This window comes from Ammospiza caudacuta, chromosome 3, assembly GCF_027887145.1.
Source record: "Ammospiza caudacuta isolate bAmmCau1 chromosome 3, bAmmCau1.pri, whole genome shotgun sequence".
In the NCBI taxonomy this organism is placed as follows: domain Eukaryota; kingdom Metazoa; phylum Chordata; class Aves; order Passeriformes; family Passerellidae; genus Ammospiza; species Ammospiza caudacuta.
Genome location: NC_080595.1, coordinates 36427888 through 36455171, shown reverse-complemented (window position 1 = coordinate 36455171; position 27284 = coordinate 36427888). Strand labels below are relative to the sequence as shown.

Genomic DNA, 27284 nt, shown 5'->3' with positions numbered 1-27284 from the left:
ACACACACAGAGCCCAAGGAAACGTAACTACACAGATTTCATTTTAATTATAAGCACCAAGTCACAAGCTGAGGTTTGTTATACTTTAAAATACAAATTTCAACTATCTGTCAAGCCATGGTGCTGTTACCAAAAGGCATCTCAGCCATTGAAAGGGAAGGTCTTGGTTTCATCTACTACCAGCTTTACACGGTAATCTCTGTAGTGAAGGATGTCTGTTTCTGGATCTAAAGCAACAGCAAGCATGTCCTCCATTTCCTCCTGAGTAAAGGGCTCACCTGAAAGACAGCACAGAATAACATTTTATCTTGGTAAGTATCCTTTCAAGGCAAATTTCACTGCCTTTCACTTGAAAGGATCTCCTTTTGATTCTCACACAGAGGAGAAAAGGAACAAAACTAGGTATCTTATTCCTTCCCTTTTGCCAAAATAAGTCCTACACACCAAGTGAGCCAGTCTAAAAGGAAGGAGACAGAGGATCTGGATCTATCTGATCTTCTAGTTCACAGACACCAAAATAGCCTGTTCCTCTCTGCCATGGATTTTGAAACAACTATTTTTGTCAATTTTTCTCCTGTGTACATTAGAATTATTATCTCTCATTTGGCTATCCTTGCACTTGTATTCAAATCATGAAAGAATTCTGGTTTTTCTCTTCAAAGCTGTTGATGGCCTACTTCATCCCTCAGAGAACCAGGTTACCATCTGATGCTAGGTCTTGCACAAAACCTGCACACCCTTTTGAACATGAGGCAGGTGGGCATGAGTCAGCCACACAAGAAAAGCAGGCTCTTCAGGAGATATTGAGGATTACAGAATGTACAACTTAAATCTTGTCTTTGAATCTCTTTGTTTGCATGCGGCTCTAGAAGTAAGATCAAGATAACGTAAGAATGAATGAGCACTGAAACCACTGAAACATCCGGAAATCTAAGCTGCAATTTTACAGGACAGCAAAAGAGTCACATACTTAGTGAGCACAGAGGTGTGCACAGAATCACAAAATATCCAGACATGACTGAATTACAAATAAGAATACGAATAAAAATCTCTATTTTATAATGTCTGCAAGCAGGCAGATAAATGGTCTTTCCCTGCATCACTGACCAGCGAAATGTCCTAGTCTGCAGCCACTCATCACAGCCACAGCACTGTTTGAAGACAATGTATCTACTCCTGCAGGTTTTGGCCTGCTGGGTAAGGACCTGAAGGTGCCATATACATATGTAATGTTTTTTACTTAAATACTGATATTACACAAGTCATGTTACCTCCTTGAGTCAAATGTTTGACCAGGTCGTCTTTGGTAATATATCCACACTTATTCTCATCCAAAGCCTTTAAAGAAAAAGAATAAATCTTGTAGTTTTAAGCTTATTGTATCAAAAAGCAGCAACTTCTTCTACCAGCAATTAGGTACTTGAGTATTTACAGATATACAGACCTCAAATGCATGTAGAATAACATCTTCTGGAATAGGTTGGAATCTGAAACCACAGAATCAGAAAAGTTACTGTTTGCCAGTGTTCTGAAAAAACTAAATATGAGTACCAAGGGAAAGGAAGGCTTATATTCATGAGAATTTACTAAGTTTTGTCTACCAAACATTTAACTGCAGCCTGACCTTTTGGAACTGTCCGTATATTTAACTCTTACATCTTTTGTTGTACTACTGTTTAATTTCCTTGTGCTCAGGAGCCAGATGAATGTCTTCTGCATGTCTGGGCTGGCTTGGTGGGTTAGTAGGAATCAGCAAGAGATGAATCATTCCACAAAGCCAATGCACTGAACAGAAATGGACAAACCAAGAAAACAAAGTTTTGTCCAGGTAGGCTGGTAGCTAGGCAACAGATCACCTAGTGGGACTTGGGCAGCCTAATGAGCTGATGATGAGCAAAGGAGGCTGGTAGCTATAAAAGGTCTGTCACTAACAATTTCAGAGAGAGGGGAGAACTGAGCACGTTTGTGCATGCATATGCATGCTTGATTTCAGAGCAGGAAAGCAAGCTCAGTGCAGCAATGGAGAATTTCCATATCCCAGCAGGCTCCCACCAAACTCCCAGAATACTAAAGAGAAGCAGCTGAATCCAGGGAGGTTCCAGCTGCTTGACTGTTTTGTCCAGACCCGCCTCAGTCTTTCACTACCTAAAAATCAAATGTGCTAAGAAGAAACCTTGGATTTTATGATCCAAATCTCATGTACCCTTGCTTAAGTGAACTATGGACACAGTGCCCCAAAAGATGAAGTGGGTCTTGACAAGCCTGCACTAGCCTGGGGAAAGAGTGCAGGGGGTGGGTTTTTTTGTGTGTGTGAGTGTGTGTTTGAGTTTGCATGAAGGGAGTGTTGAGGAGAAGGAGGAGAGCACAGAGCAGCAAGGCATCATTTTGTGAAAGGGTGAACACCAGTGCAGAGCCACAGCTACTTCATGTGTAGAACACCCTCCTACCAAAGGCCCTCTGTGTGCAAAATAACTTCTCAGGATTGGACAAGACTGAGTTTCTCAAAAGCCTTGATGACCATGTTTAAAATGAAAGATAAATTCCTTGTAAATGATCTTGCTTTAGTGCAAAATGTCGAAGTAGCACAAGTCCCTATGTATGTGCAAAGACTTCTATGCACCTTTGTGACCACTTTTAAGTCAGCAGTCTTTTAGAGTGCTAATTGTATACATTCAGCTGTACCTTCTCAGTAACTGTAACTCATATGTTCAGAGAAAGCAATAGTTATGACCTTAATTTGCATACAAAATATTTCAGAGATACACAAAGTGTGTTGAATAGCAATTCTGATTCCAATTAGAAATACAAAAGCTACCTACTATCACAATTATGATTATAAGCTGGTATGATTTATATCATCAGTACAACATAATTTAATGTAGATGAACTAATTTTGAAACAAAATCTATATAGCTAATGTAAAATGAGTTTAAATGACAATGAAGATATACACTCCTTCCAATTACATAAAATTTCTGTAGATATGCTTTTCTGAATCAACCCTGTCAATCTGGAATAAACTACAGACACATAAAATTCACTTTCCATTACCTTTTGTCAAGTAGAACTTTTGTCATCACTGGAAGAAAATGTTCCAGATGAACAAATCCACCTGGTTCTTCTACTTCTATCTAAAAATAAAACTTAAGTGTGGCAGGATATATGACTCATTAGCAAACTAACCCAAAAAACAGACTATTGGGGTGATCCCTGCATTAAAATTACAGCATTAGACTTTGAATATTTATATCAGGTCTTTAATATCATATGGCACCATAACATCTGAGTGAAAGGCTTGTGATCAAATAGAAAGAGATTCAAGGAAGAGCTAATATCCCAGGGAAATACAGATCTGCTATTAGACATTTGCAGCAACTCAATATTGCCCTCTTGTGCTTCAAAACCATTCATGCAAAGGAACCAGACACCGAGGAACTGATCTTATCTGCCACAATAACTCAGCAGAGGTTTAAACATTCAGGCTGAAGCCATACTAGTACAGTCTATCAGGATCTGGAGCATTCCCAAGCAGAGTAACATGAACACTCATTACAGCAAACCATGAGCACCTTCCCTTGGCATGATTTTGAACTGTGCCACCCAACATTTCCCCCAGCAGATCCTGGCTTGGACCTCAAGGACTTTTCCCCAGCAGGATGCTTGGTGCAGCCCCTCTGCATGAAGCATTTACCAGGGTGGGCATGAGCTGCTCTGTGCCTGCTGGCTTCAACACCCAAGGATGTTTCTGGGCATATTTAATTGGCTAGCTTGGATATAGCTCCAGTCAAATGCACCTCAATGATGGAATTTGTTGCTTTCATGTTTCATGAAAGAAAGTTAAAGTGAGTTGTGAGGGGAAGGACCAGAGAGGCAGGCAAACAGAGTCAGGACCAAAACAGCCATAAGGCAGCCTATAAAATGCTACCCAAAAAAGCAAACAAATTAGTTCCAAACCACTGGGGACTTCTAGCAGCATTCTCACTGCATTCCTATACTTCCACAGGAGATAAGCAACATGGCAAAAACCACTCTCTGTCATTGGGGTGCACCCCTTCCCTGAAAATTTTAAGTTTTGCTCCCAAAAGGAGCCCTGTTAATTGAGCTAGCCTATTCCTGTCTGTGTTGAAACTGGATGCATGCCTTGAGGTCTTACATGACAGCAGCAACACCTTGCTAGGCCCCCTGAGACACAGCTGAGATTGAAAGAAAACTCAAACAGGCACTGATTTGAAATCTAACTGAGCCAGGAAAAACTTAGTAAGGAATCTTCCTCCTGGGAGCTGGGTCAGAGCTGGGGCAGTTCCTGATACATCCAGTTGCTTAAATGGAAAGCTGCAACTGCTGCTGCATGCTCTTTTCCAGTGTTCGGGAAGGGGGTTGGGTGCTAAGAGAAGACAGCCATCACGTCTTGCTGCTTTAGAGTGGAAACTGACTTGAAAAAACACATTATCTCTTCTATTTGGTGAGCCTAGCAGAAAGGATCTTCAGCAAGAAAATAAAGATATTGCATGCTTCATTCCAAACCAAATGGAAACTTTTACCATCACAGAATCACTTGTTTTGCTGCTTGCTTGATTGAAAAGATTTAACAAAATACCTGGCAAAACCTTGTCCTGGGAGGTGATCAGCAACCTCAGCTTCCTCTGATGTGGAACAAACAGCTTCCATCTCAGAGTCTCTACAGATCTAGTAGCATCTTGAACAGTTAAAATTAATCCTATTTCTAACACTTCTTACTCTTCCTCATGCTCACTCCTTTTCTACACCTCATTTCTCATTGATGGTTTTCTTTTTCCGTATTTCCTCCTCTTTTCACAGTAACAGTATTTCAGACTCTGTGAGTTTCACTCGATTTCTTTCCTTTGGGCACATCCACAGCTCCCATAACAACTGTATTGTAGCACCTGTAATGTTTTATATATCTCTTCTCCCAGCCATAACATTGAGGTACTTGAAACACAAAGAAACAAAAACATCTTCCAGAGTTACCAGGCAGAGCACTGTACTGAACTCCAGACATTGTAGTAACCCTTAGGTAAGTTTCCACTATCTCTAGATTTAGCATTTAATCTTGTCTTTGTGAGCAGGCCTAGAGATATGATATTAAGTACAGAATTGAGTATTAGGCAATATAAGAAACATTATATGATAATTTATAGAGATAACATAATTATATGAATATTGGTTTTGCAGATATGAATAATGTGATGAGAGCATGTGCTAGTTTAGCAATAAGGCTAATAGGAAGATGAGATGACAGAGACAAAAGCAGTGAGAAACAGAAATTAATCAGTTCACAATGGGCAACAATACTGGGGAAATGGCTTGGTTACAAACTGGCTAACAGACACAATTTTTACCTTATCTAGACTAAGATAAAATGGCCAATTATAGTGGCATCTTACATAAATTATGTTTGTGATTATCATAATATATGAAGGGTTCCACAAGAAGACAGCATTCTTCTGGTACTAAACCAATGCCAAAGTTTCATTTACAGGCCCCATGAAACATTATTCACTATTTATTTTCCAGCGCAGTGTTCTTTAAGGTTAACCATCACTCTGAAGGTATTCTTTCTTCTTGCAGTATTTGTGCTTGAATATTCTTACAATCAGCATTTTCATACATGTTACACTGTTGTATCTCAAGAATCTTCTACCTCATGGCTACATTGCACTGTACTTTTTATGTATTACTTATCTCACATTTTTTGAGTAATATTGAAAATTGGGGGGGAAAAAGTAAGCCAAATCTCCTCCAGAGGATGAGGCAAGCCTTAAAGTCTCCAAGTCTCCTGGTTACCCTGGACTTGAACAGGGTTGTCAAAGCATCACCATTTCTCAAATCTGTATCTTCAGTGAGGAGTTGCACTGTTCATTTGCTGTTAAGAAAAGTCACTGTGGGACAATAAAAATATCATCTATATTAAGCACCATAATTTCTCTTTCCATTTTATCTTGTTTGTCAGGGGGAGCTGCGACAATCTGGTTCTGAGAGTACAGAACCAGAGCAGACAGATTGCAGAATCATGTTAAAACAGCTTTCTCCTCTAATGGTTCTCTGCACTTCCTCACCTGAAGCAGCTGCATCATTTTCACAAGACTTAGTGCAAGATTTCTCACACTAAGTTCAGATCTACAAGAGGACAGACAAGCCTAGTGAGGGGAGACTACTACTGCAACTATCCAAATTTTTGTTGGAGCCGGAAGAAAACAGTAGGAGACATAAATTCCTAGTATCCTGACCTACACATGGAAAGGAGAAAAATCCTTACCCCACCTCTCAGCTTCAGCGCTGTCCTCTCCTTAAAGCAGCATGCCCATTTGCAAAAAGAATGTGAAGTATTTTCCCACTTCTTTGTCCCATTTATTAATCACACCATGCCAAGGCATTGTTCTATTACAAGCATGACGTAAGGAGACAAAAAATTAGTGTAGGAAAAGACTGTGGAGAAATGTATTTAATTTCTTTACCTTACCACTGCCTATCACTGGGAGAATGAGAGGACCACTAGGTCTTGTGATGTTTTATGTCCTGAAGCCTGATTTACAAGCTTAAGCAATCAAGTAAGAAAAGATTCTCACCTATAACTCAGAAATCTCAAGGCTGAGAAAGACCTCATGAAGGACAGAATGTTGAAAGGTCTGGCTATAAGATAGCAATAACAGGACCTCGATCAAAAAGCAGCAGGCTTTCCCTCTGGGTATTTTTGGAATGTGATGTATAATTTTAACACCTGCTCAAGAACTCATTTTTACTACCTAACCCTGCAACGTGTTTCCATGGCATGTCCAGAAGAGTGAGATTATTAGAATTTGGATATCTGACTGAGGTTTAGGACATTCTTTTTCATCAGTCAGTTTTTTCTCCATTTTCTGTAAATGTTCCTCCACCTTGGCACAGTGTCACAGTCCCCCTTTGGATAAAAAAGAGTCCAAGACTCCTCATTTTAACCCATCAACATTGTTACCTCATCAGCCTAAAGATTTGCTTCAGGGCAACCTACAAGACTGTCCATCTGCTGGAAACATTTCCATGACACTTCCAACATCTTGGAAAAGAGTTTAGGTTTCCCATTCAGCAAGGCAGAAGGGCCAAACTTATGTGAGTTGAAGACTGAAAAAAATACAACAGATCAGAACATTTACCTGTTCAAGCAGTTTCTGTACTTCTGCCTCAGTTGGGAAGCAACCCAGTGCTCTGACAATGCAACCAATCTCCCTGAAGGAGAAGAGAAGAGAAGAGAAGAGAAGAGAAGAGAAGAGAAGAGAAGAGAAGAGAAGAGAAGAGAAGAGAAGAGAAGAGAAGAGAAGAGAAGAGAAGAGAAGAGAAGAGAAGAGAAGAGAAGAGAAAGAAAGAAAGAGAAAGAAAGAAAGAAAGAAAGAAAGAAAGAAAGAAAGAAAGAAAGAAAGAAAGAAAGAAAGAAAGAAAGAAAGAAAGAAAGAAAGAAAGAAAGAAAGAAAGAAAGAAAGAAAGAAAGAAAGAAAGAAAGAAAAAAAGAAAAAACATCTTTGTTAATAACAAACAAAACACATACTTCCATTAAATGCTATAAAGCTAGAAATTCTAACTGCATTAAAGAACAATTACAAAAGGTGAGGAAGAAGGCAGCCCTGCTATATCCACGCTGTGCTCTCAGAGAGTCAAACAGAGCAACAAAGTGGCTTATCACCACTCTGTTTATGCTGTAAATATATTCACAGCTTGCATTTACTGCTGAACCTGGTGCAGCTGTTCTGCGGCTCTAAATAAAATTCTGACCAAACTAGCAATGCCTCAAAGATGAAAAAAAGTCTAAGATGAACAACGTTGCAGACTAGAAACAAAATTATTGTAAGGCTGTAATAAAGCTTTAATTATGGTATGATTAAAAACAAAATAACAGAAGCATTAATATAGTTTATGATTTACAATTCAATTCAACAACACAGAAATATAAGCACATTTGAATATCTATTCACAGTACTGGTGGTTCCCATGATCCAAACCTTTGTGGTTCTTTCCTCTTGATCAGTGGTAAATTTTTCCAATTTATGCAAAAATCAGATTTTTGGAATGATCAAAGGAGGAATGATCTTTGTAAAATCTTCTTACAACAGTAAGGTCCTGAATGCAGCACACCAAGCATATGCAAAATTATATGTGTAAGTCTATGACCTCCTCAGACAGGTCCCAAGGAGTTCCCATTCTGACTGAAAACATGTGAGAAGCACTACAACAGACAAAAGAGATAAAAAGGCTGGCTGCACAAAACTAGCTACAGAGCAAAACCCAATCCCACACATCCATGTGTTCTGAAATGAAACCATCTACTCAAATGCCCCTGCCCCTGTGGGTGTGAATGGCCAGTGGCCTCAGGGAGGTCACTCACTTAGACATAATCCTTGTCCATGCATCCTACTTCTAGTATGTATAATATTGCATTTGTTGTTCTCACTCCGGCACTCCCTCATATTTTCCAGCTACTTGTAACTATTCTCTGCCTCCACCAGGGCCACATCCAACACAAATCCTGCCTCCTTGTTGTCCCACACTATTTCTGCTCTCACAGACTGCCAGGGATGGGAATGCTGCCATCATCCTCCTGCCTCACTTCACTCACACCCAGCAGAACTGTGATGTGACTGAGGTAAGTCAGACCCTAGAAGAGTCTGCAAAATCTGGCACTGCTGGATGCTCAATCTGGCACTCTGCCTGCATGCCAGCACGAGGATGTTGCTTGAAGTGCTTCTGGTAGAAAAACTCAGGACCCATTTGGTAATAACATGGAGTTTAAAGGACCTGATAGGAAACTATTTTGCTCCAAGTCCCTTCCTCTCACTTAGTTCAGCAGCTGCAGTTTCTGCTGTGTAGTTACTAGAATACAAAAATTATCATTAAAATCAAGGTTATGATCATACAAGTTTTGTAACACATATGCAATGAAAATTTTGGGTCATGGTTTTCACCTTGCATATAACACTTTCAATGACAAGATTTGCAATATCACAAAAGTCCTTGACTGAGGGACATGAAATATGCATGAAAAAATACCATCTTCCTCATGCCTAATTTCTACTAATTTGTACTAGGAGTCATGGAATACCAATGTTGGCCTGTCAAACCAGTATAATTTTTCATTCTTCATGGATATCTGATATTTCAGGCACTAATACAGCTACAATTGTGGTTAAGAATTGTGCTGTGCTGCCACCTTCTGATACAAGATTATCAGCCATTAATAATCCCATTTGTGATACAGCCCTGCAATATGAACCTGGAAATTATTAGACAATAAGTTTTTGTTCATTGTCTGTATCTGTACTACAAAAAATTGATGCAAAATTGTGCATTTATTACATTAAATAGACTTTTGGACGTCCCCTGTCTGAATGAATACATTTTTAAAGAGTCTACTTGTATAATTTAATTGTTGTAACATGCTCCCAAGCTGTATATCCATGTATAACGGAGTGAGAAGTGGAGAAAGTTCTAGAGCTGTTTAGCCAAGACTGCAGATGTACCTGGCAAACAAACAAGCAGTGAGCATGCCATGGCGCAGGGAGGGCTGGGGGTGGAACTGGTGGGGCTCTGCCCCGGGCTGGGCAGCCAGGGCAATCCTACAGCCCAGCCAGGAGGAGGCACCAGGGGGCACCGGGACAGCCCCGGGCACCAGGCTCTTCCCTGGGCACGGACCAGGAGATTTGAGAGACCACTCTCCCTACAGAGCCCTATACACAAGGGAACAGCAACTCTGCTGAGGGTGGAGACATATCCTGATATTCTCCCCACCGGGTACAGCTGAAAAACCACTACTTCTATGAAATACCTGCAATTTCTTAAATTTAGAGTCATTAGTAAGCATGCGTTGCTACAACCATCACATAAATATTTTGCATTTCCCTTTCCTCTCTGTAATGTAGAAAAGCTGTTTGGAACATTTAAATATGTTTCTCAATTTGTCTTCATACAGAATGTCTAATGACAACAATTTCACCAGTTCCCACTGAGAAATGCTCCATTGTAGCATTTCTACTCAATAACTGATTCATAATTAAAAGGATATTCTTTTGAAAATAATAATTGTAAATATGAAAAACTACTCCAGTAAACTTTCATGACAACAGCTTATAACCTCAGAACCTGCTCCCTGAGACATAAACATGTGGTTTGTGCATTTTATAACAAAAGTTATACAAATATGAGTGTTTATATTAAAATTAAGTTCAAGTAGCGCTGTCAAATATTCAAACTTTTAAAATATCAGAATTAAAAACATCCAGGAATTTTTAGGCATCCATCCACCCACTACAAACATACTTGTCCAAACAGGGCCAAAAGAACTGTTTCTATTACATTTTCTGGTAAAGCAGATGCCAGTTTAGGAGCTGTTTATCTCTATTGAGACTCTGTAATATATTTGTGAATATATGTACAAACCTGACATCCACAGTTTTATTGGATTCACGGTCAAACACCTCAAAAGTTTCTGTAATCTTTTTCTGAATTTCAGCTACTAGGGCATCTGCAAAAAGAAACATAAGAAAAAGAATGATTCACTGAGCTGTTACAACTAATATATTTCCAATTTGAGACTTATGACAGCAGAAACACCAAAACTGATAAAGAGCAGACAGGAAAGGTACTTTGAAAAAGCAGAAGTTAAGAAAAACCTCCACTCTAAATGCAGGATGTGTCATTTATATTAGTAATATTGCCTTGCTGTGGCTCTGCAGCTACATCAAGTCTGCAGGCAATGGTTTGCCTCAGCTGCAGGAACACACAGCTCAGGTGTGCACCCTGCCCAGAGTGTGCCACAGCTCACTCTGGACCACAAGCCTGAGCCCTTCCTGGCTGCCACTGGGCCAGAGGAAGGAGCAAAGCAAACATTGGCCCATGCTTGCCCTGAGATGGGGCTGAGTCACTTCATCCAGGCTCCTGCATTCAGGAAAACATAAGTGCTCTCATGTCCGCTCAGTCAGTCATAATGTATGAAAAGCTGAGAACCAGGGATAAGGAGATAAGATGTATAAGGTCTGTGCACAGTGAATATGGCTCATGGTAAATAATTCATAGCAAGAGTTTGGAAAGGGAGGACAATCTCAGCGAAGGAGAAGGAGTAATTTGCTGCATTTGCTTTTTATATTTCTATCTCAAAGAATGGGGAAAGCAGAACCACAAGTTATCACAGATATATCTCACATAAGCCAGAAATTGCATTCTTGGGGCAAGCTAAGAACCAGGAAATAAGTTCTGAAGAAAAAAATATAAGGAGGAGAATGGGTCTATCTCAAAAGGAAATCTCCCTGGCAAGAAAGCCGGGGTAAAAAAATAGTGAACCTGTAGTCCATTTATTAGTTTGACTGCAAATGACAGAATATAGGAAGCAAAGTGACATGAAGTTGACTTCTTGGTCCCTGAGGCTAAATACATCCCCAAACTCTGTTTTGCAAACCAGCTCCCAGAAGGCAGCATTTCTTAAGCTAGCCCCCAAGCCTCCACAGATATTCCAGAGGGAAAACCTGAATGACAGCCAAATTGAGATTGGTATGAGGGACACTTGTTTTCTCATTTTCATACTTGTCTTCCGTATTTTCAATAGAATAAGTAAAACAAAGCTCTCCTCTAGTAGACAATACATTTCCTTCTTTAGCTGATGTGGTGTTAAGTGCTGTTGAGCAGCTCAGGCCAACATTAAGCCACCAGATCTGTTTTCTACAGGCATAACAATTTTTACTTAGTTTTCGACAATGCCAATAGTTTGGGAACCCCTGGGGCTATAGTGTGCCTTCATTTTTTTCATTTGCTTTCTTGCCCTCATGACAGAAATATCATTTTGCTGACAAAGGGTATCAGAACTGAACATAGCTGAATGATACACTGGCTTTGTGATCTCCCTCTCTTTATCTTGACCCATGAGTTTTTTCATTGTGTATTTTCCTCCTGTGCAGTTGAGGAGGGCAGAGAGAGGCTGCACAGGGTGCCTGGCAGCTGGCCAAGGTCAGCCCATTGCAGGCTACGAGCACTTCAATACAGCAGTGGATTGACCCAGATAAAAGGAACCTCTTCTGCAAATAGAAGAGAGGTGCATCCCTTCATAGAGCTACAGCTGCCTGCTGCTTTCCATCTGTACTTGGTACTGAAGTCCCCAGAGGATACACAAAGAGAAGACAATTAGGAACATATCCCATATTCCTCTCCCTGACATTATGCCCCTGGTGGAAGCATGGGCAGGTAGGGATGTGATGGATTGGAGACTGGAGCTCACTGAGGATGAGGAGCCCCATGCAGTCCCCAGGCACAGGACAAACTGTATTCTTTTCACAGCCTGACAATAATGCCTACCTCTTCTCTGCCTATGTGCCAGTAAAATCCACATTTAATTACTAAAAAAAAACCAAACCCCATAGTTAAATCTAAGTGGACCTGATTCCTTGTGGAAAAGTCCTTAAAGACTCTCAAAGTACTAAATTTGATGGGGTTTTGTTCACTGGTTTCCATTTTTATGCTCTTAAAATGCTTGAGATACTTATCAATGTTGTCCCATCCTAATTTATTTTCCTACCACATATGCAATAAGAAGAAAAAATGTCTTAAAATCTATTTCTCAGATACATTAACTGAAAATGCATTCACTATCAAGTTTTCTTTCGTATACCATCCTTTGCTGCTTTCCCATTTTGTTTAGTGTGAACTAGATAAACCTCTCGATACTGCCAGTTAAGTAAGACTGACAGAGAGCTGGGACTCCCAAGTCAATTCTGATGGTTCTTGCAGAATGAATTGTCCCTCTTCAGCTTGTCCAGACTGTTCTCCAGCACTCTGAGGCCCATTTGAAGCCAGCTCTTAAGCAGAATACCTGCTTCAGTTGTGACATTTCTTCTCCAAAAACCACACTTTCAGCCTTTGTAGGAAACAGAAACCACTTAGCTAGATAGGGCTCTGCCAGACTCTTGAGTAATGAGAATTTTAAAAAGGGATTTCTAGTTGATACAATTTGCTAGATTCTACCATTCACTTAATGTATTAGCTTGCTTTCTTTCCCTCCTAGAGGCCAGTTGCTCTGATGGTTCAGAAAGCCAACCCTTTCTTTCACTAAAGAGAAAAAATGAGCTATCATAAGAGATAGTCCAGCATTAAACATCTACTAAAATGCTAAGGAGCAGCATGTGTCTATTGCATAGTCCCAATGCATCCTGATGAACTATTTACACTATGAAATACTTTTAAACTCTTTTTATGATACTTAGAAGAGTAAAATTAAGGCTTGATTTGTAGAAGTACTGGTGGACTTGATTTTATTACTTCATGTTACTACACACACCTGGAACATTAGTCTTTACAAACATGAATTTAGGTGTGTTTTAATAAATATTGTCAATTTTATATTTAAGCTCCCATATGCATGTGGATATCTTATCAATTATTAATTACTCCATCCTCTTTCCATAGTACTATGCTGTGGCTACAGGCAGGTGTGAGGAAACCCCTGAGGTCTCTGCCAACAGGAACCCTGTCTCATGTGGGCCTGCCTTGTGGAACTTGTCAGTCTGAAGGGACAAGGGACACAACCAGGCAACCCCAACTCAGTGACAGTTTCAGAGTCATTTACATGTTGTTATTCCAGTGCTATTTAAAGTGCTGTTATCAACAGCTCTTTGGTAGATTTCCCTATTCAGTAACTAGGGCTTATCAGCTGAAAGTACAGAATCTTATCAGTGGCTTTATACCCCAGCACCATTCCTTCTCTTTTCCACTAGCCATTATTTCAACCAAAAAAGTAGACAGCAACCTTGGTCCTGTCAGCTGAACTGAGAAAGAGATACAAAGACTGCCCATGAAGAAAAAGGAACATTTGAAGAAAGTAATGGAGAGGATGTGATTGTGCAGGCAGCCACATGAAAAAAATGCGCACCTTTAAATCCACTGCAATCAGCACTCAACTTCTGTCAGCATTCTATTTCTGCTCACAGATACAACTTATTGTTTTTAACCACTCTCTTTACTCTACTCCAACACTTCCATAAGACTCCTATGACCACTCTTGGCATGCTTTTAGGATGAAGAGAGGAACTAAAAACCAAAACAGATTTGCCTTTGATGTTTGCAGACACTGTTTCACATGATCTCTCCCAGAATCCTTCCCAAAACCACAAATGGAAATAGGGGCATAAGAATTGGGGGGAGGGTGGGGGGCAGGGGGGGAGGGAGGGATGGTGGGAACAAAACCAAAAACAAACAAACAAACACATCCAAAACTAACAGTAGTTCTAATGAGAAGAAAGGTACCATGTATGTTTGCTCAAATATAAAGAATAAAATCAGCAAGAGACTTAAGAGACTTCACAATGCAAACTCTGGGAGGTTATCAATGAGCTCTTATGAGATCTAATCAGGCTTTTAACCAAGTTCTAACTGGACCATCACCTCGGTCAAGATACTCAAAAGCTGTCACAATACTCAACATCACCTGTACAGGTGAATTCTCAAACACTCTCAAATAAGCTCATCAGTTTTATCAAGGCATTGTGTCTCCGGAATAAAAAGGGAAAGCCAGTGGTCTCATAACATGAATTATTATTGATAATACCATCATTCTGCCACAAACATTTGGGTTGAATTCATGGGAAGTGTGGGGAGCTTGGCTGACATAAAAATAACTCAGAAATCTTGACCCACCTCAAAGAAGAAAACCTTAATCATTTAACTAATCCTATTTTAAGGAAATCACTGAGGAGCAGGACCATGGAGAAAACCATCCTAAGGCCACTTGAATCTGACTTATTGGCAAGATCCTTCTGGTGTGTGAAAGGAAAAGGCATGCATTAAGTTTTTGCCTACTGACCTTCTCAATTCCTTCTCAGAGGAAGCTAAATGTACAGTCAGCCTAATATGCTGAACCAGCAATTGTATGCCATGCTCTAAAAATATCAAGGTAAGAGAAATATTGTCTTCTCTACTCTGTACCTGCAGTAGCATGTATGATTTTAATATATTAGATATCAGAAAAGAAAGGAACAATAGGATTAAGCTGCAAGCTTGCAGAATACACAATGTTGTTTCATTGTGTCTTGTGATACATAATTAAGAAATGTTATCATTGAAGAGTCTGCATTCTAGTAAGACAAATCAAGAAGATTTTGAGGAAAAACAAGAGGTTTATGGAGCTTGATTCCTCCAAAGAAAGGGTAAACCAATTCCTGAATGGCAATCTAAAGAAAACAGATTGATGCAAAGTATTGATGACACCAATGGGAAATGTGTCACCTGAGTTTAGACATTCAGATTATGTGAAGAGATAATATACACAGCTTTGTGAAATTTCATAAACATCAGTTCCCAAGAATTGACCAAGCTGGTGTCTTCACTGCCTGTATCACCTACTCCAGCTTGGGGATGCAAGCTATGGCCTGCAGACTCAGGACAGGGAAATTCCTTTTCTCCTACACAAGAAGCGTCCCATGTTATCACAGATTATACTCAGGCAATCTGAATTTTAGTCTGTGTGAAAAAAAAAAAGGCTTAAGTGGTTTACACGGAGGTCACTTTGAAGCATTCCTAAAAGTGCAAAGGAGCAGAAATGAAACCTCAAGAACAGCAAAAGCTTTTTCTTTCATGTTTTTCAAAACTGTTGAGAACTAGCCAGGTCATTTCTCCCCATTGCTTATGTTTGTCACAGCATACAGCATGAGGTACCCAGATGAGAAGCAAAGACCATCACCAGCGTGAATCAACAAAACCAAAATCCCACACCCATCATTGTGAATGCAAGCAACCTTGGATGGAGAGCATCACCTCACGCTGTTGTCACACCTCTTCCCCTAATGGCAGAACAAGTGAGAGCTGAAGTTACCTGCTTGTTTCCACCACAGTAACTGCCTTATGGAAAACTAACAGAGAAAAACAATAAAGGGACTACATTTAAAAATTGATAGAACAGAGCCTTCAGAATGGAGCAGTCAGAATGATCTTTGCACAGCCCCATGGCAACTAGTGTGAACTACAATAAAAAAAAACCTCCAACAGCAAATAGACTTTCAAAAAAATCAGGTAAATTATTTGATGTCTGATATTAAAATACAGGCTGTCAGTTTGATGAAGGCTGTGGAAAAAGTTAACTGCAAAAGCTACTTCGTATTCTGAGAGAAAATATTAAACACAATTTTTCCTTTCATAAGATAATTTTTCCTTTACATAAGATAATTGTAACGTGGGCAAAACAGTGATGTAAAAAGAAAGCACTATTTGACTCCAGTTTTGGCTACAAAAATGAAATTATTTTATAGAATTCTGATAGCAATAAAAAAAATAAGAGTTCAGATCAAGTTCAATGGAAATATCTTTACTTCCTTTAGAAGTATACAAATTCATTAAAGCATTATAAAGCAGCTGCGCATTTCAACCTTGACATTTAAAAATTTAATAATCTATCAATTTGTAAAATATATCTAGTTTGTGTTAGTCAGCTGGCAGCCACTACTGAAGTTACAAGTTGCTAGTCAGTAACTTTTTTACCTAATGAAACAAGATATCCTGTGTATTACCCTGGGTTTTCACTGTTCAGTAGATAGCATTTTAAATGCCACAGCATTCTAATCTACCACAGATTCAGATGTTTCAATACAAGTGGGAACCAAAACGAACAAAATTAATGGGTAAATTAACAACTCATTCGACTGCTGAGAAACAAAGTGTAGAAACTATTGCTGCCTTGATAAGCAGTCAAGCTTCTACTTGCTCAAAAAATTCTTAAACTACTTGACACTGTAATATAGAACAAAAGACGACATGAAGAATGCCACATCAAGCACAGAAAGAAGCCATAAGTCAGCATCTTCCATCACCTAGAATTTCTAAAGGTGTTTAAACTCATAGTTCACACTACCCCTGAACACAGATCATACTAAAATGTCACTGATTGGAAAGGGAATATCCACCATTGACAAAGTTCTTGTCTCAGTTATCTCTCCCCAAAGGTGCTGGAGTCATGGACAATTCTGTTACTGCTCTCCCTTCTGAATCAGACATGACTGTTCATCAGCAGGAAAAATATTTCCCTCCCTCATGGTACACGTTCCTGTTAGTTATCAAGCCCACTTTAATGATGTCACTTCTGGCTGCTCCTGCAAGATGCCATTATTTTCCCTGGTCTGTGCTGGGCAGACTGGGCCCATTGCAGTTCACAGAGATCACTTTGCAGCCTTAGCCCTTGATCATTGATACCTGTCTGCCCTGAGTCATTATGATATAACACCTTCAACAGCTGCTCCATTAAACTTGACTCCCACGTCCTGACCAGGATCCTGTTTGTTTCCTCTGTCCTCAGTCTGCATTTCTCAATTCTGTGTTTCTTGAAACCAGGAGATGCAGATGGCAAAGTATGTCAGCATGAAGCCCCAGTGGTACTACAACCACTGCCTGGGCTTTCTACAGGTAATGCAATTGCCTATGAGAATAGAAAAGGGCAAAATATGAGGGATACCCTTGCTAGCTCTGCAAATTCCTCAAGAGAGGCTTGCTCCAAAACAAAATTGTCTGTATATTGGAGAGGACCAAAAAAACATAATTTTCTGTATCTTTGGCTCTCTTCATGTGCCTGCCCTACAGGCAATGGGAAGAAAATCCTTTCTTCCTGCTGCTCAAAGAGTTCCTGAGCACCTCGTTGGTGAGGGCAAGCTCAATCTACACAGTCCTGGGAACTACACTACTGGGAAAAATCATTCCCCTGTAGGCAGCTAGTCTGAGTGATGCACCACAGGTATATATCAATCCATGCACCAATTCATGTATCCCAGGAAAAGCTCAGCAAAATATGCCCTGGTGTTTCACTGTACACAATCTGTGTAGACATGCTATATCTGCATATATATCTATAGATACTGAGCCATCATTCTTCAGAAGCATCAGCAGAGAAGCCTGCAATCCTGGGACATGATCAAGGAATACTACCTGCCTGTACTGTGATGGAGTTCAATCTTCTCAAACCTGAAGTACTGAGGTTTGATGAATGAGTGATTTCTTTTCTCTTTTCTTTTCTTTTCTTTTCTTTTCCAGGTGGGTATTCTTTGTTAAGGGTTGTTTGATTTGGTTTGGTTTGGTTTGGTTTGGTTTGGTTTGGTTTGGTTTGGTTGGTAGGATGATATGGAAGGCATCCCTACTTGCACTTCACAGAATGAATTTGTGATTTGATCTCCATCTGCCAAAGAGGAGAAATGGAGGTGCTGTGGCTGGCTCATTGGTATGACCATGCATTTGGGATGCAGCGTGCATCATGTTCCAGGTCAAAGCAATTCAGATGAGACAGACTTTGGTGGGGATTCCTTAGCTGCCACAAGCACAGGCAGTGGCCCATAGCAGCACCTAGCTGAGTTGGGCTAGCCCAGGTCTTGAAAATGTGTAGGCTGGGGCCAGAACTTGGCTACAGCTCCAGATTCTCCTGCTGATTAAGTGTTCTGGACCTACCAGCATGTCCAGGGAAAAAAAATCAGAAAAGTTGGCCCATTGGCAGTTAAAACTGCAAAACATTTTGACACATTTTCTAATGAGTAATTTTTAAGCCATTCTAGAGTATTCCTTTTACATCTACAAGGAAAATGTTGCAGTGGAGGTCATCATCCACTACCTTGCTGGTGATAGTGGCCAGAAACCTTTCCACCAGAAAATGCAATGCAAGTTGGATTCCCACATATGCAGCTGCAGAGGAAGATTTTCTGCTCTTTGTTTTGACCAGCCAGGATGGCACTGGGCAGGGAGATTATTGTGATTACCTCCTTTAAGCAGCAAGGAAGTGCACAAGCAAATACTCAGCCCTTCTCCAGCTCCAATTTACTGCAATTTACTGTTGCTCTGCTCCTGCTCCATGGTGCTGCAGACCTGAGGTCCTCCTGCTATGCCCCATGGTCCCTTGCTGGGAGTACCACAGCTCGTGCCCAGTGACAAACACTTGCTGTGTCACTTCATAGCTCAGTCTTGCACCTTTCCCTGTAGCTACAGCTTAAAGACTTTTATCACCATGAGTACAAAATCTTTCTGAGCTCTGAAATACTCAACAGTGAGAGCTAATGCTCTGACCTGATCTTCTTAAGCACCTTATTCCTTGTGTCCTGACCCACTGTCACCTCACTCCCATTGTAAATAGTGCAGGGTCATGCTGTGAACTGTAACATACATCTTATTGTCTATACCCTCTGGAGAATACATAACACTGGCAAACAAAATGAATGTGTGTAGTGGCTGCTCTGTGTAAGCTCAAACCTCAAATAAAAATTAGGGATAATCTCTTAGAGCTTGAATGAATCTGGAGTCATCATTACTTACAGCAGAAGCACTTGGCAGCCCTCCTGAGCATCTTTCATAATACAGCAGCACCTACCCTTGCCCTGGGGATTTCTCTCTTCCCATATTTCACACAAGCCTGCTTGCCCACACTTTCTGCATTTGTTGTTGCAGAGACCTTGCAGAAAAGCCAGTTTCTTCTTTTTTCACCCTAGTATTTGGTCAAATGTTGAAACAGATTCTTTTTTCTTCAAGCCCATTTAGCTTTTTTGCACTTTTTGGAAGAAAGTTTGATGACATAGGCCTTAAGACCTTTGAATGGGAAAGTTACAGTGGTATTACAGGACAGAAAAAGCTACTGACTCATGGATTACAGAGACACATATTTTCATTTGATAAGCTGTCAAACATTTTATGCCAGAAGTAGCTGTAACATTTTTAAAGCAACAATAGAGGCATAGCATGAAATGTTCCACTGCAGCTCTCAGGACCTGGCCCTGCCTGTCTTCTCTTCCCAAGCAGTCAGACATAGCCACAGTACTTGTTTCACAGGCCCCACAACTGTTGCAGATTATTACTTTGGAAGCAGCACACAATAAAGACTCTTAAAAAGAACCACGTATTCAAATTGGACCTAATTGGTCTCAATTATGACCAGAATTTCAGCCAGCATAGCACAGCCTCATTTTGCAGCTAGTCAGCTAGGGGCAAAGTCTGACTTGACAAAACGTGGGGTCATTTGCACAGGTCCAGCTCTAACTGCAAAGCTCTCCTGCTCCCCGGTGTCCACAGACAAGTTGCCAAACAGTTGCTATTGCATGCAGCCAACACTGAGGGCAGTGAAACAACATGCTTTGTCACACTAACTTGAAGAATGATGGGGGAAATCCTTTTAATACAAAAGATCTTGAAGAGATGCGAAGCAGATGATGTGATGACTGGAGAATCATCCAAAGAAAGCAAGGAAGTCCATTCTACGCAGAGATCTGGATTGCTTTCTGCACACCTGTGATTCATAGGTAATAAGCAGTGATTATCTTATACTTCATGATGTTGTCCTTCCTTCAGTGAAGTGAAAGAAATGTCAGTACTTGACATTAGTTAGCCTGCAAAGAATAACAGTGATACTTTTTTAAAGTCAATACCAGCTGCATGCAGTGTCCCTTTTCACAAGGCAGAGATAAATTCAGCATAAATCTCCATTAGGAATGGCTCACACATCCCTGAAATCGCAACTCTGGCAGTTGCACCAGCCAGCACTCTTGTGGCAGCTCAGAGCTGGCAAAAACAGTAATCTCATTGCAATTTGTTCTATATCCCTCATCTCAGGCACACCTGGGATGCAATGAAAGAGCTATGTCTAGCCCATACTTACATCCTCTTTCATCCCCAACAGCAACCTACCCTGTGAGGATATATAGCTCTCCTGGTGATGCTGAGTCTTGCTGTATCTGCAGCTGCAGCTGAAAAAGAGCAGCTTCCACAGGCTGTGACACTGGCAGAGCACAGGTCTGCTGCTGTGCTGTGCAGTCACAGAAGGCATCTGTCATCTGTCTCCATTTCTCCTGCACTCTCCACAGTGCTGGCCCCACAAGCAGATGGCAGAGCTGCAAAAAACAATTCTGACACCCACATATGCACCAGACCAAGTTCCACCAAAATGTGGCGATGCACACGCTGCTGTGGGACCCACTAAAGCAGCTCACTCTGCCAAGGATGTCCCTGTGGGACAGTCCCAACAGGGAACCCTGTCGCTTGTCACTGACAATGCACGCTTGATTGTATGTGTGGCAGCAGCAAATATCTCGTAAATTAAATACTCCTCCTGAACTGCCTCTGTACACTGATTGCTCAAGTGGTCCAGAACCAGGCACCAGAATCAACTGGATCTGAGAAGTAATTTATTTTAAACATCAGACATTATGAAGTTTAACGGCAGTACTACAGTATTGCACTAGAACAGAGCAGTATGTAAATGTTCTTCTTTTGAATCTGCAACATAATGGTAGAATGAGGGGTTTAAGTACGACTTAATACAGGCTGTTATTATGTAATATCTCAGAAACCCTTCAATTTGGTGTCTTAAATGAGTTTAAAAAATTAGTTTCTAGACTGGTTGCAATTCTATCTGCAGTACTCTGTCTTTGCCCAAGCAAAGGAAGACTGTTAGAGTGAAACAAAATGGCAGGAAGTACAGGGGTTTGCTGCTGCAGCTGCTTGGCTTTTAAGGCACTGCCTTGAAAGTATCGCTTACAGTGCTAAATCACTTCCTTTACATACCATGAATGAATACAAACCTCCAATTTTCTTTCTGTTTACCTAAGAGTAATATTCTGAATTTGAACAGCATTTCAGCTGACAACTGACATATACATTTAACATCAATAGGGAATAAGACACTTCTGGCATTCATCATTTCAGGCAGGCTAAGCTAAAGGAAAAAGTTAGCAAACTCGGAAAAGAAGTGCACAAGCCATTCAAAAATGAACTTCAGAACTCATTTCTAATTTTCCTGACCATCCAGAACCAGAACCTCTTGTGAGCTTACACCAGTGACACAATAATCCTTACCATTTTTAAGATGGTACTTGGAGAACTTTTGAAGGTTATGCCTCTGTACAGCCCTAGGCTGGGTTCAAGAATATCCCTTCCAATGTCACATTCATAAGTCTGTCACATCCTACCCACACCTTGAACAGCATTGAACAGCAACACTGAACAGCAAAGACTATACATTTCCAAAAAGTTGGGAGTCTGTATTTTCTTAAAGTTGGGCATTGACAATTCAAGGCCATTTATAAAAATGGCTTTAGGTATTTTTACCCATCAGGTAGCACACAGTCCTGAGGTTGGTGTGGGACCTCCAGCCCCTCCCTGTGCCAAGAGCTTTTACCAACACCCCTGTCTGCATGGCCACCTCCCAGCTGGGGGCTAAACACTGGCTCTGACAACAGGGTCATGTCACATTTCTGTTATCCAAAAAACCATTTTCCTTCCACAATCTCTTGCCCAACACATTTTACTGCCAATAGCAACAAAGCATTATCTGTTCACACAAAATACAGGTACTGCTAAGCTGAAAAAAACCTCCCAACCCCTCAGATCTCAGAGTAATTAGTATGTAGACATGGAAATTCTTAATAACATGTTAACTATTGTTGGAAAGATAATTTGTGGGAGTTCTCAAGCTCACTGGTTGGCATTGTTAAAAAGACAAAAAAGTTTAAAGCCTTTCTTTGCACACCATCCAATTTTTTATGCACTAAATCAGCTAGAAGTAGAACCAAACTAAAAAATTTCTGCCATTTTATGCACCATGGAAACAAGAAACCTGTCAATCTGCAATTACCTATTCTACATCCATTTGAGATCAATTTCTGCTGTGGGAGTATAGCCAACAGGTTCAGATCTACAACCTGTGTTTGTCAAGGGAGATTGACATAGTTTATTTTTTGTTTCATTCTCAAATAAGTACAAATATTAAAACATGAATCAGATTGATGTCAGGGTGCATGTCAAGGTGCATTACAGTCTAATAAAGACTATAAACTTTTCTTCTCATGTAATTTCTTACAGCAATGTCAACAAGAGAATATAAAAATATTCAAAGTGTTCATCTATAAATTCCACTGTGATAAAACTGCACACTTATTTCCTAAGTAATCTTATATATTCAGATTATCTTCTAAAGCTGAAATACTTCTTGCTTGAGCCCCATGAAAGCTAGTTATTTTTAACAGCTCATACCAATTTTGTATTTTTTCCTCATAAATTAAACACAGCCACTTTTTAAACTAGAGATATTTTTTTCTGATGGACTACTTTAGCCTGAAGGTTTATTGTGTTTAATTCAGAGCTTTTGTACCTTTGAAATGCTGGTGCTCATTTGTGAAACTCTCAAAAATACATTTTAAAATCCTCAGTATTAGATGTTCTTAAAGAACTCAGATGCTTCAGCATCATGTGCATCATCCCTTTCAGTGGGATTCCCCTAAGTCGTGCACAGCTTAAGTGCTTTTCTGTGTTGGGTTTGAAACTTTCATGTTAATTAAGAGTGCTCCAAGCAGAATTAATGGTTATGACTGCCTACAGTGCTCACAGCAGCTACAAGGCTCTCTCAGATTTGACTCAAAGCATTAAAACAGAACGAGCAGTGATAGCACATTTTCAGTATCTCCAGCAATACAAAAGGCAGGCAAAGCCAGGTGAGGTGATGTGGACAGGAAGGTTTAGATCCTCCTTCCAGGCACGAGGAGATTCAGCAGGGCAGGGGATACAGGTGTAACTGCTGCTTTGAAAGAGGGGAGTGGTTAAATGCATAACTAGTTCTCCCCAAATGTCACCTCCAGTATCTCTGATTTCACCAGTATGCCAGGCAGCAAACTGGGCCAGGCAAAGAGCAGACATGTATGTATGACTGAACACACTGTTACTGTATTTACATACTAAAACAGGAGTGAAAACTCTTTCCCAAGATCCACATGACGGTGTGTCTTCATCCGTGGCACGGAGAGGTTTTGTGAGGCCTGATTACAAATTGCTACCTAGAACAACTACTAATCATTTACCAGAGAAAAACATCCTTGCAGAACTGTTACTCTCCATAGGTCTTCACAGCAGAGCCAAACAACTGTCTGGGGACACCTCTTATCCACAACCAGGCATTTGGTTCCATACAGGTGTAAGTGGGTGAAGTAGCAGCTCAGATACTACTCAATATACTTCCCTTTGGATTAAAATTCACGACTTATTAATGGCATTTTAAATATGCCCTATCTGGCACAAAGAATGTGGTCTTTGAAAAACTCTAATACTGATCAATTACATAACATTTCCATAATGATACAGGAACACTGAAGCGTTTTCTCCTTTATGTACTTTCATGTGATTTCTTAAATCCCAGATGGAGAATAATTTGTCTTCAGTCTAGTTGTACTTGAGGCACTACCAGTCTGACATTTTGCTTTCAGGTTCTAGCAACATCAGTACTGAGATCAGAGGTATTAAAACTTAGAAAATCTGACATGTTATGTCAAATTACAAAGACAGTATCTGAGAGCAAATGGAAGAACAGACAGATTGAATTAAGCAGCAGAAAAGGGGAAAGAAACCAAATTATAGGAGGGAAGATAGAGACAAATGTACAAAAGTGAAAGATTAAACAAATATTCTAGAGTAATCAGATGGGTGTGAAGAAAAAACATTAAACATTGTTGAAAGCACAAACGTAGGGATATAAATTCAGACATAAAACATGTAGCTACATACAGTATGGGCATGGTGCCATTAACACTTATGCACATACAAGATTCTATTTGCAACATTTGCATAAACTGGAGGGAATACTTGTGTGAGTAACACGTACAAGAGGTAGCAAGGTTTGGCCTCCCACTGTTTTTCCTTGTGTACATCATGTATATCTGTAAAACATTTAAGCAGGCATTTCAACTTCGAAGAAGACTGAACTTGGAAATAACAGGGCCTAAGGGAAACCTTTCCAGGAAAGCTGGTGGAATTACAGCTCTGCAAAGCACCAAGAGGAATACCCTAAGGACTAATTATTTGACAATACAACTAATGGTATTACTTTGAAACATAATAAAGTTAACCCTGCAGCTTGCATAGATGTGGAGTACTTGCTGGAGGGAAGAACAATAGATGTGTGAATCCAGAATCAGGGAATCCTAATTAACCCTCTAACTGCTATCAGCAGGAAGGCTAATAGCAACTCTGAAGTGGTCTAAATGACTTAATCCTAAGGGATTGCCTCTGTTAATGAGACACTGAGTGTTAGCTGTCCTCAGCCATGTTTTCAGTAATGAGGCACCTTTATAAGGCAATAAACAACTGGTTTGCCTAACAGCAGGCTGGGATTCTCCTGAGGGACAGAAGCTACTGTCCCAGTGACGGGAGTTATCCTCCTCATCCTACAGATAAGAAACTAAAGTCCAGCATGTCACTTCCCATGATCCACTGGTCAGGCCAGAGATGGAGTTTATGGGTCAAGGTCGTTTAGGATGACACTACAATTCTCCTCTAGAAGATGACATCTAAAACTCTACTGGGAATAGTGTTTTATAGGATGTCAAAAACCATGAAGCATAAAAAAACTGAGAGTCTGTCTTTAGTAATACAATAATTAAACTTCTTTAAAAGTATTCTCATTTTGAAACTACAAAAAGAAAGGCCTTAAAAGTCTTTAATCAAGCAATCAAAAACCCATGACCTTCCTTCTTCAAGAGTTTCTGGCTGTGGCTTGTCAATACAGCACAAAATCTCAATATTATTCATACGGGTACCCAAAATATATGGAACCAGGCTTCCCAATACTACTTCCCTCATCTCAGATGGTTTGGCAGACTTCTAGGCTATCATCCTATCATTTCTATCCACCTCTGCTACTGTGCCTCAGCTTCATTTGCACCACTAGAAAGATGCAAAACATAGGCTTCCACAAGACTAAACAAAAATTAAAACCAATATTTAAAAAAAACACTTTAAGAGCAGTCCTCAAGAAAGCTACATCTTACTGTTTAGTTTCTTCAAGATATCTATGTTGCAAAGTGCAGCTAGAATTACTTCTACAAAAATGAAATTAGTCATTTAGCACCATCCACAGCAACCACTTAGACAAGACTTTACTGCAGCAGACATTGTTTCCTAAAAAATATTAAATAATCCATTGATTATATTGTCTCAACTACAGTGTTGAGACTTTGCAAACTATTGCAACACACACAAGTTTAGTTACAGAAAGGATGGATTTCAGAAGTCACAATATTGTGGCCTTTACAGAAAATATGTTTTCCTTGAAATGATACTGAGATATCCTTGAAGAAGGAATTACCTCTAGCCTATAAAATAGAATTTCTGGCAACACTCCATAAAGTAGAGCACAGTGGCCTCTAAAAATAAGCCATGGTGCTATCAGGAGCACAGATTACTTTTTTTTCTGGCAGAGAGAGCCCAATGCATCCAGAAACGACTGCGAGGGGCCACAATGAGCCAACAACAGCTGCCCTGGTAGCCACCCCATGCCATGACAGGGGGGTCAGCCTTGTCACCATCCAGCCTGGGCATACCCTGTGTGCTGGCAGCACCACCGTATGGCTGCCAGCACCAACAGGAGGCTGGTGGCACCCCCTGTGGCAGGGAGTGCTGCAGAGCAGCCCCTGCCCTGAGGGAGAGGCAGCGGTGTGGCTGCCGTGAAGGGGATGGGCAGTCCGTGGGTGTATTTCTGTTTGTGTAAATATGCACGTGTGTATATTTCATATACACACATCCATGCACAATGTGCACGAACAGCTTTGTGCACGTACATATCTAAAATCACAGAAGAAGCTGAGCAGGAAGGGATGACAAGGCTCACTGAGTCCAACTCCAGGCCCTTCACGGGATCATGCCAAGGGCCTGAGAGCACTGTCCCAACACTTCCTGAGCTCTGCCAGGCTGTGCTGTGACCCCTTCCCTGGGGAGCCGTTCCAGTGCCCAACCACCCTCTGGGTGAAGAACCTTCTCCTGATATACAACTGAAACCTTCCCTGGCACAGCTTCAGGCCTTTCCCTCGGGTCTTGTCACTGGGCACTAGAGGAACGATACCAGCGTCTTCCCCTCGGGAGGATGTCAAAGGCTGCAATACACACACACACGCACACGCACACGCACACACACAAACGCGTGTGTGTGGTGTGTGTGTGTCTGTATATATATGTATGTATGTAGGTAGGTATGTATGTATGTATGTATGTATGTATGCACTTCAGTATGTATATATCTGCGTCTGTGTCCCCCGGTGCGTGTCCGTGCGCCTCTGCCCCGGCACCAGCCCCGGCCAAGGCTGCCCGCGCCGCCGCCGCCCCTCCCGCCGCCCGAGGCCTGAGGCGGGCGGGCCTCACTCGGTGGCGCCCGGCCCCCGGCCCGGCCCCCGGCCCGTCCGCACACCGCGCCGGAGCTGGGGGAGCCCCGGCCCCGGCCTTACCCTCGCCCTTCTCCTCCCTCTCCGCCATGGCCGCAGCGCCGCGCTGTC

General features: G+C 40.9%; 1 protein-coding gene across 1 annotated transcript; it reads right to left on the bottom strand.

Annotated features, from left to right (window-relative positions):
* Positions 1-109: 109 nt before the first annotated feature.
* On the bottom strand, positions 110-27284 carry EFCAB2 (EF-hand calcium binding domain 2). The gene is made up of 7 exons (XM_058802664.1): positions 27237-27284; positions 10423-10507; positions 7152-7224; positions 3052-3131; positions 1445-1487; positions 1272-1338; positions 110-278 (listed from the first exon to the last, which is right to left on the bottom strand). The coding sequence occupies exons 1-7, from the start codon at positions 27262-27264 to the stop codon at positions 142-144; spliced, it is 513 nt and encodes a 170-aa protein (XP_058658647.1). The 5' UTR covers positions 27265-27284; the 3' UTR covers positions 110-141.

Excerpts from the sequence above, each read along its gene's own strand:
- EFCAB2 (XM_058802664.1), bottom strand. The coding sequence starts at position 27,264 with ATGGCGGAGAGGGAGGAGAAGGGCGAGG. Across the intron at positions 3,132-7,151 it reads TACAGAAACTGCTTGAACAG|ATAGAAGTAGAAGAACCAGG; the intron begins GTAAATGTTCTG and ends TTTTATTTTTAG. Across the intron at positions 279-1,271 it reads CAAACATTTGACTCAAGGAG|GTGAGCCCTTTACTCAGGAG; the intron begins GTAACATGACTT and ends GCTGTCTTTCAG.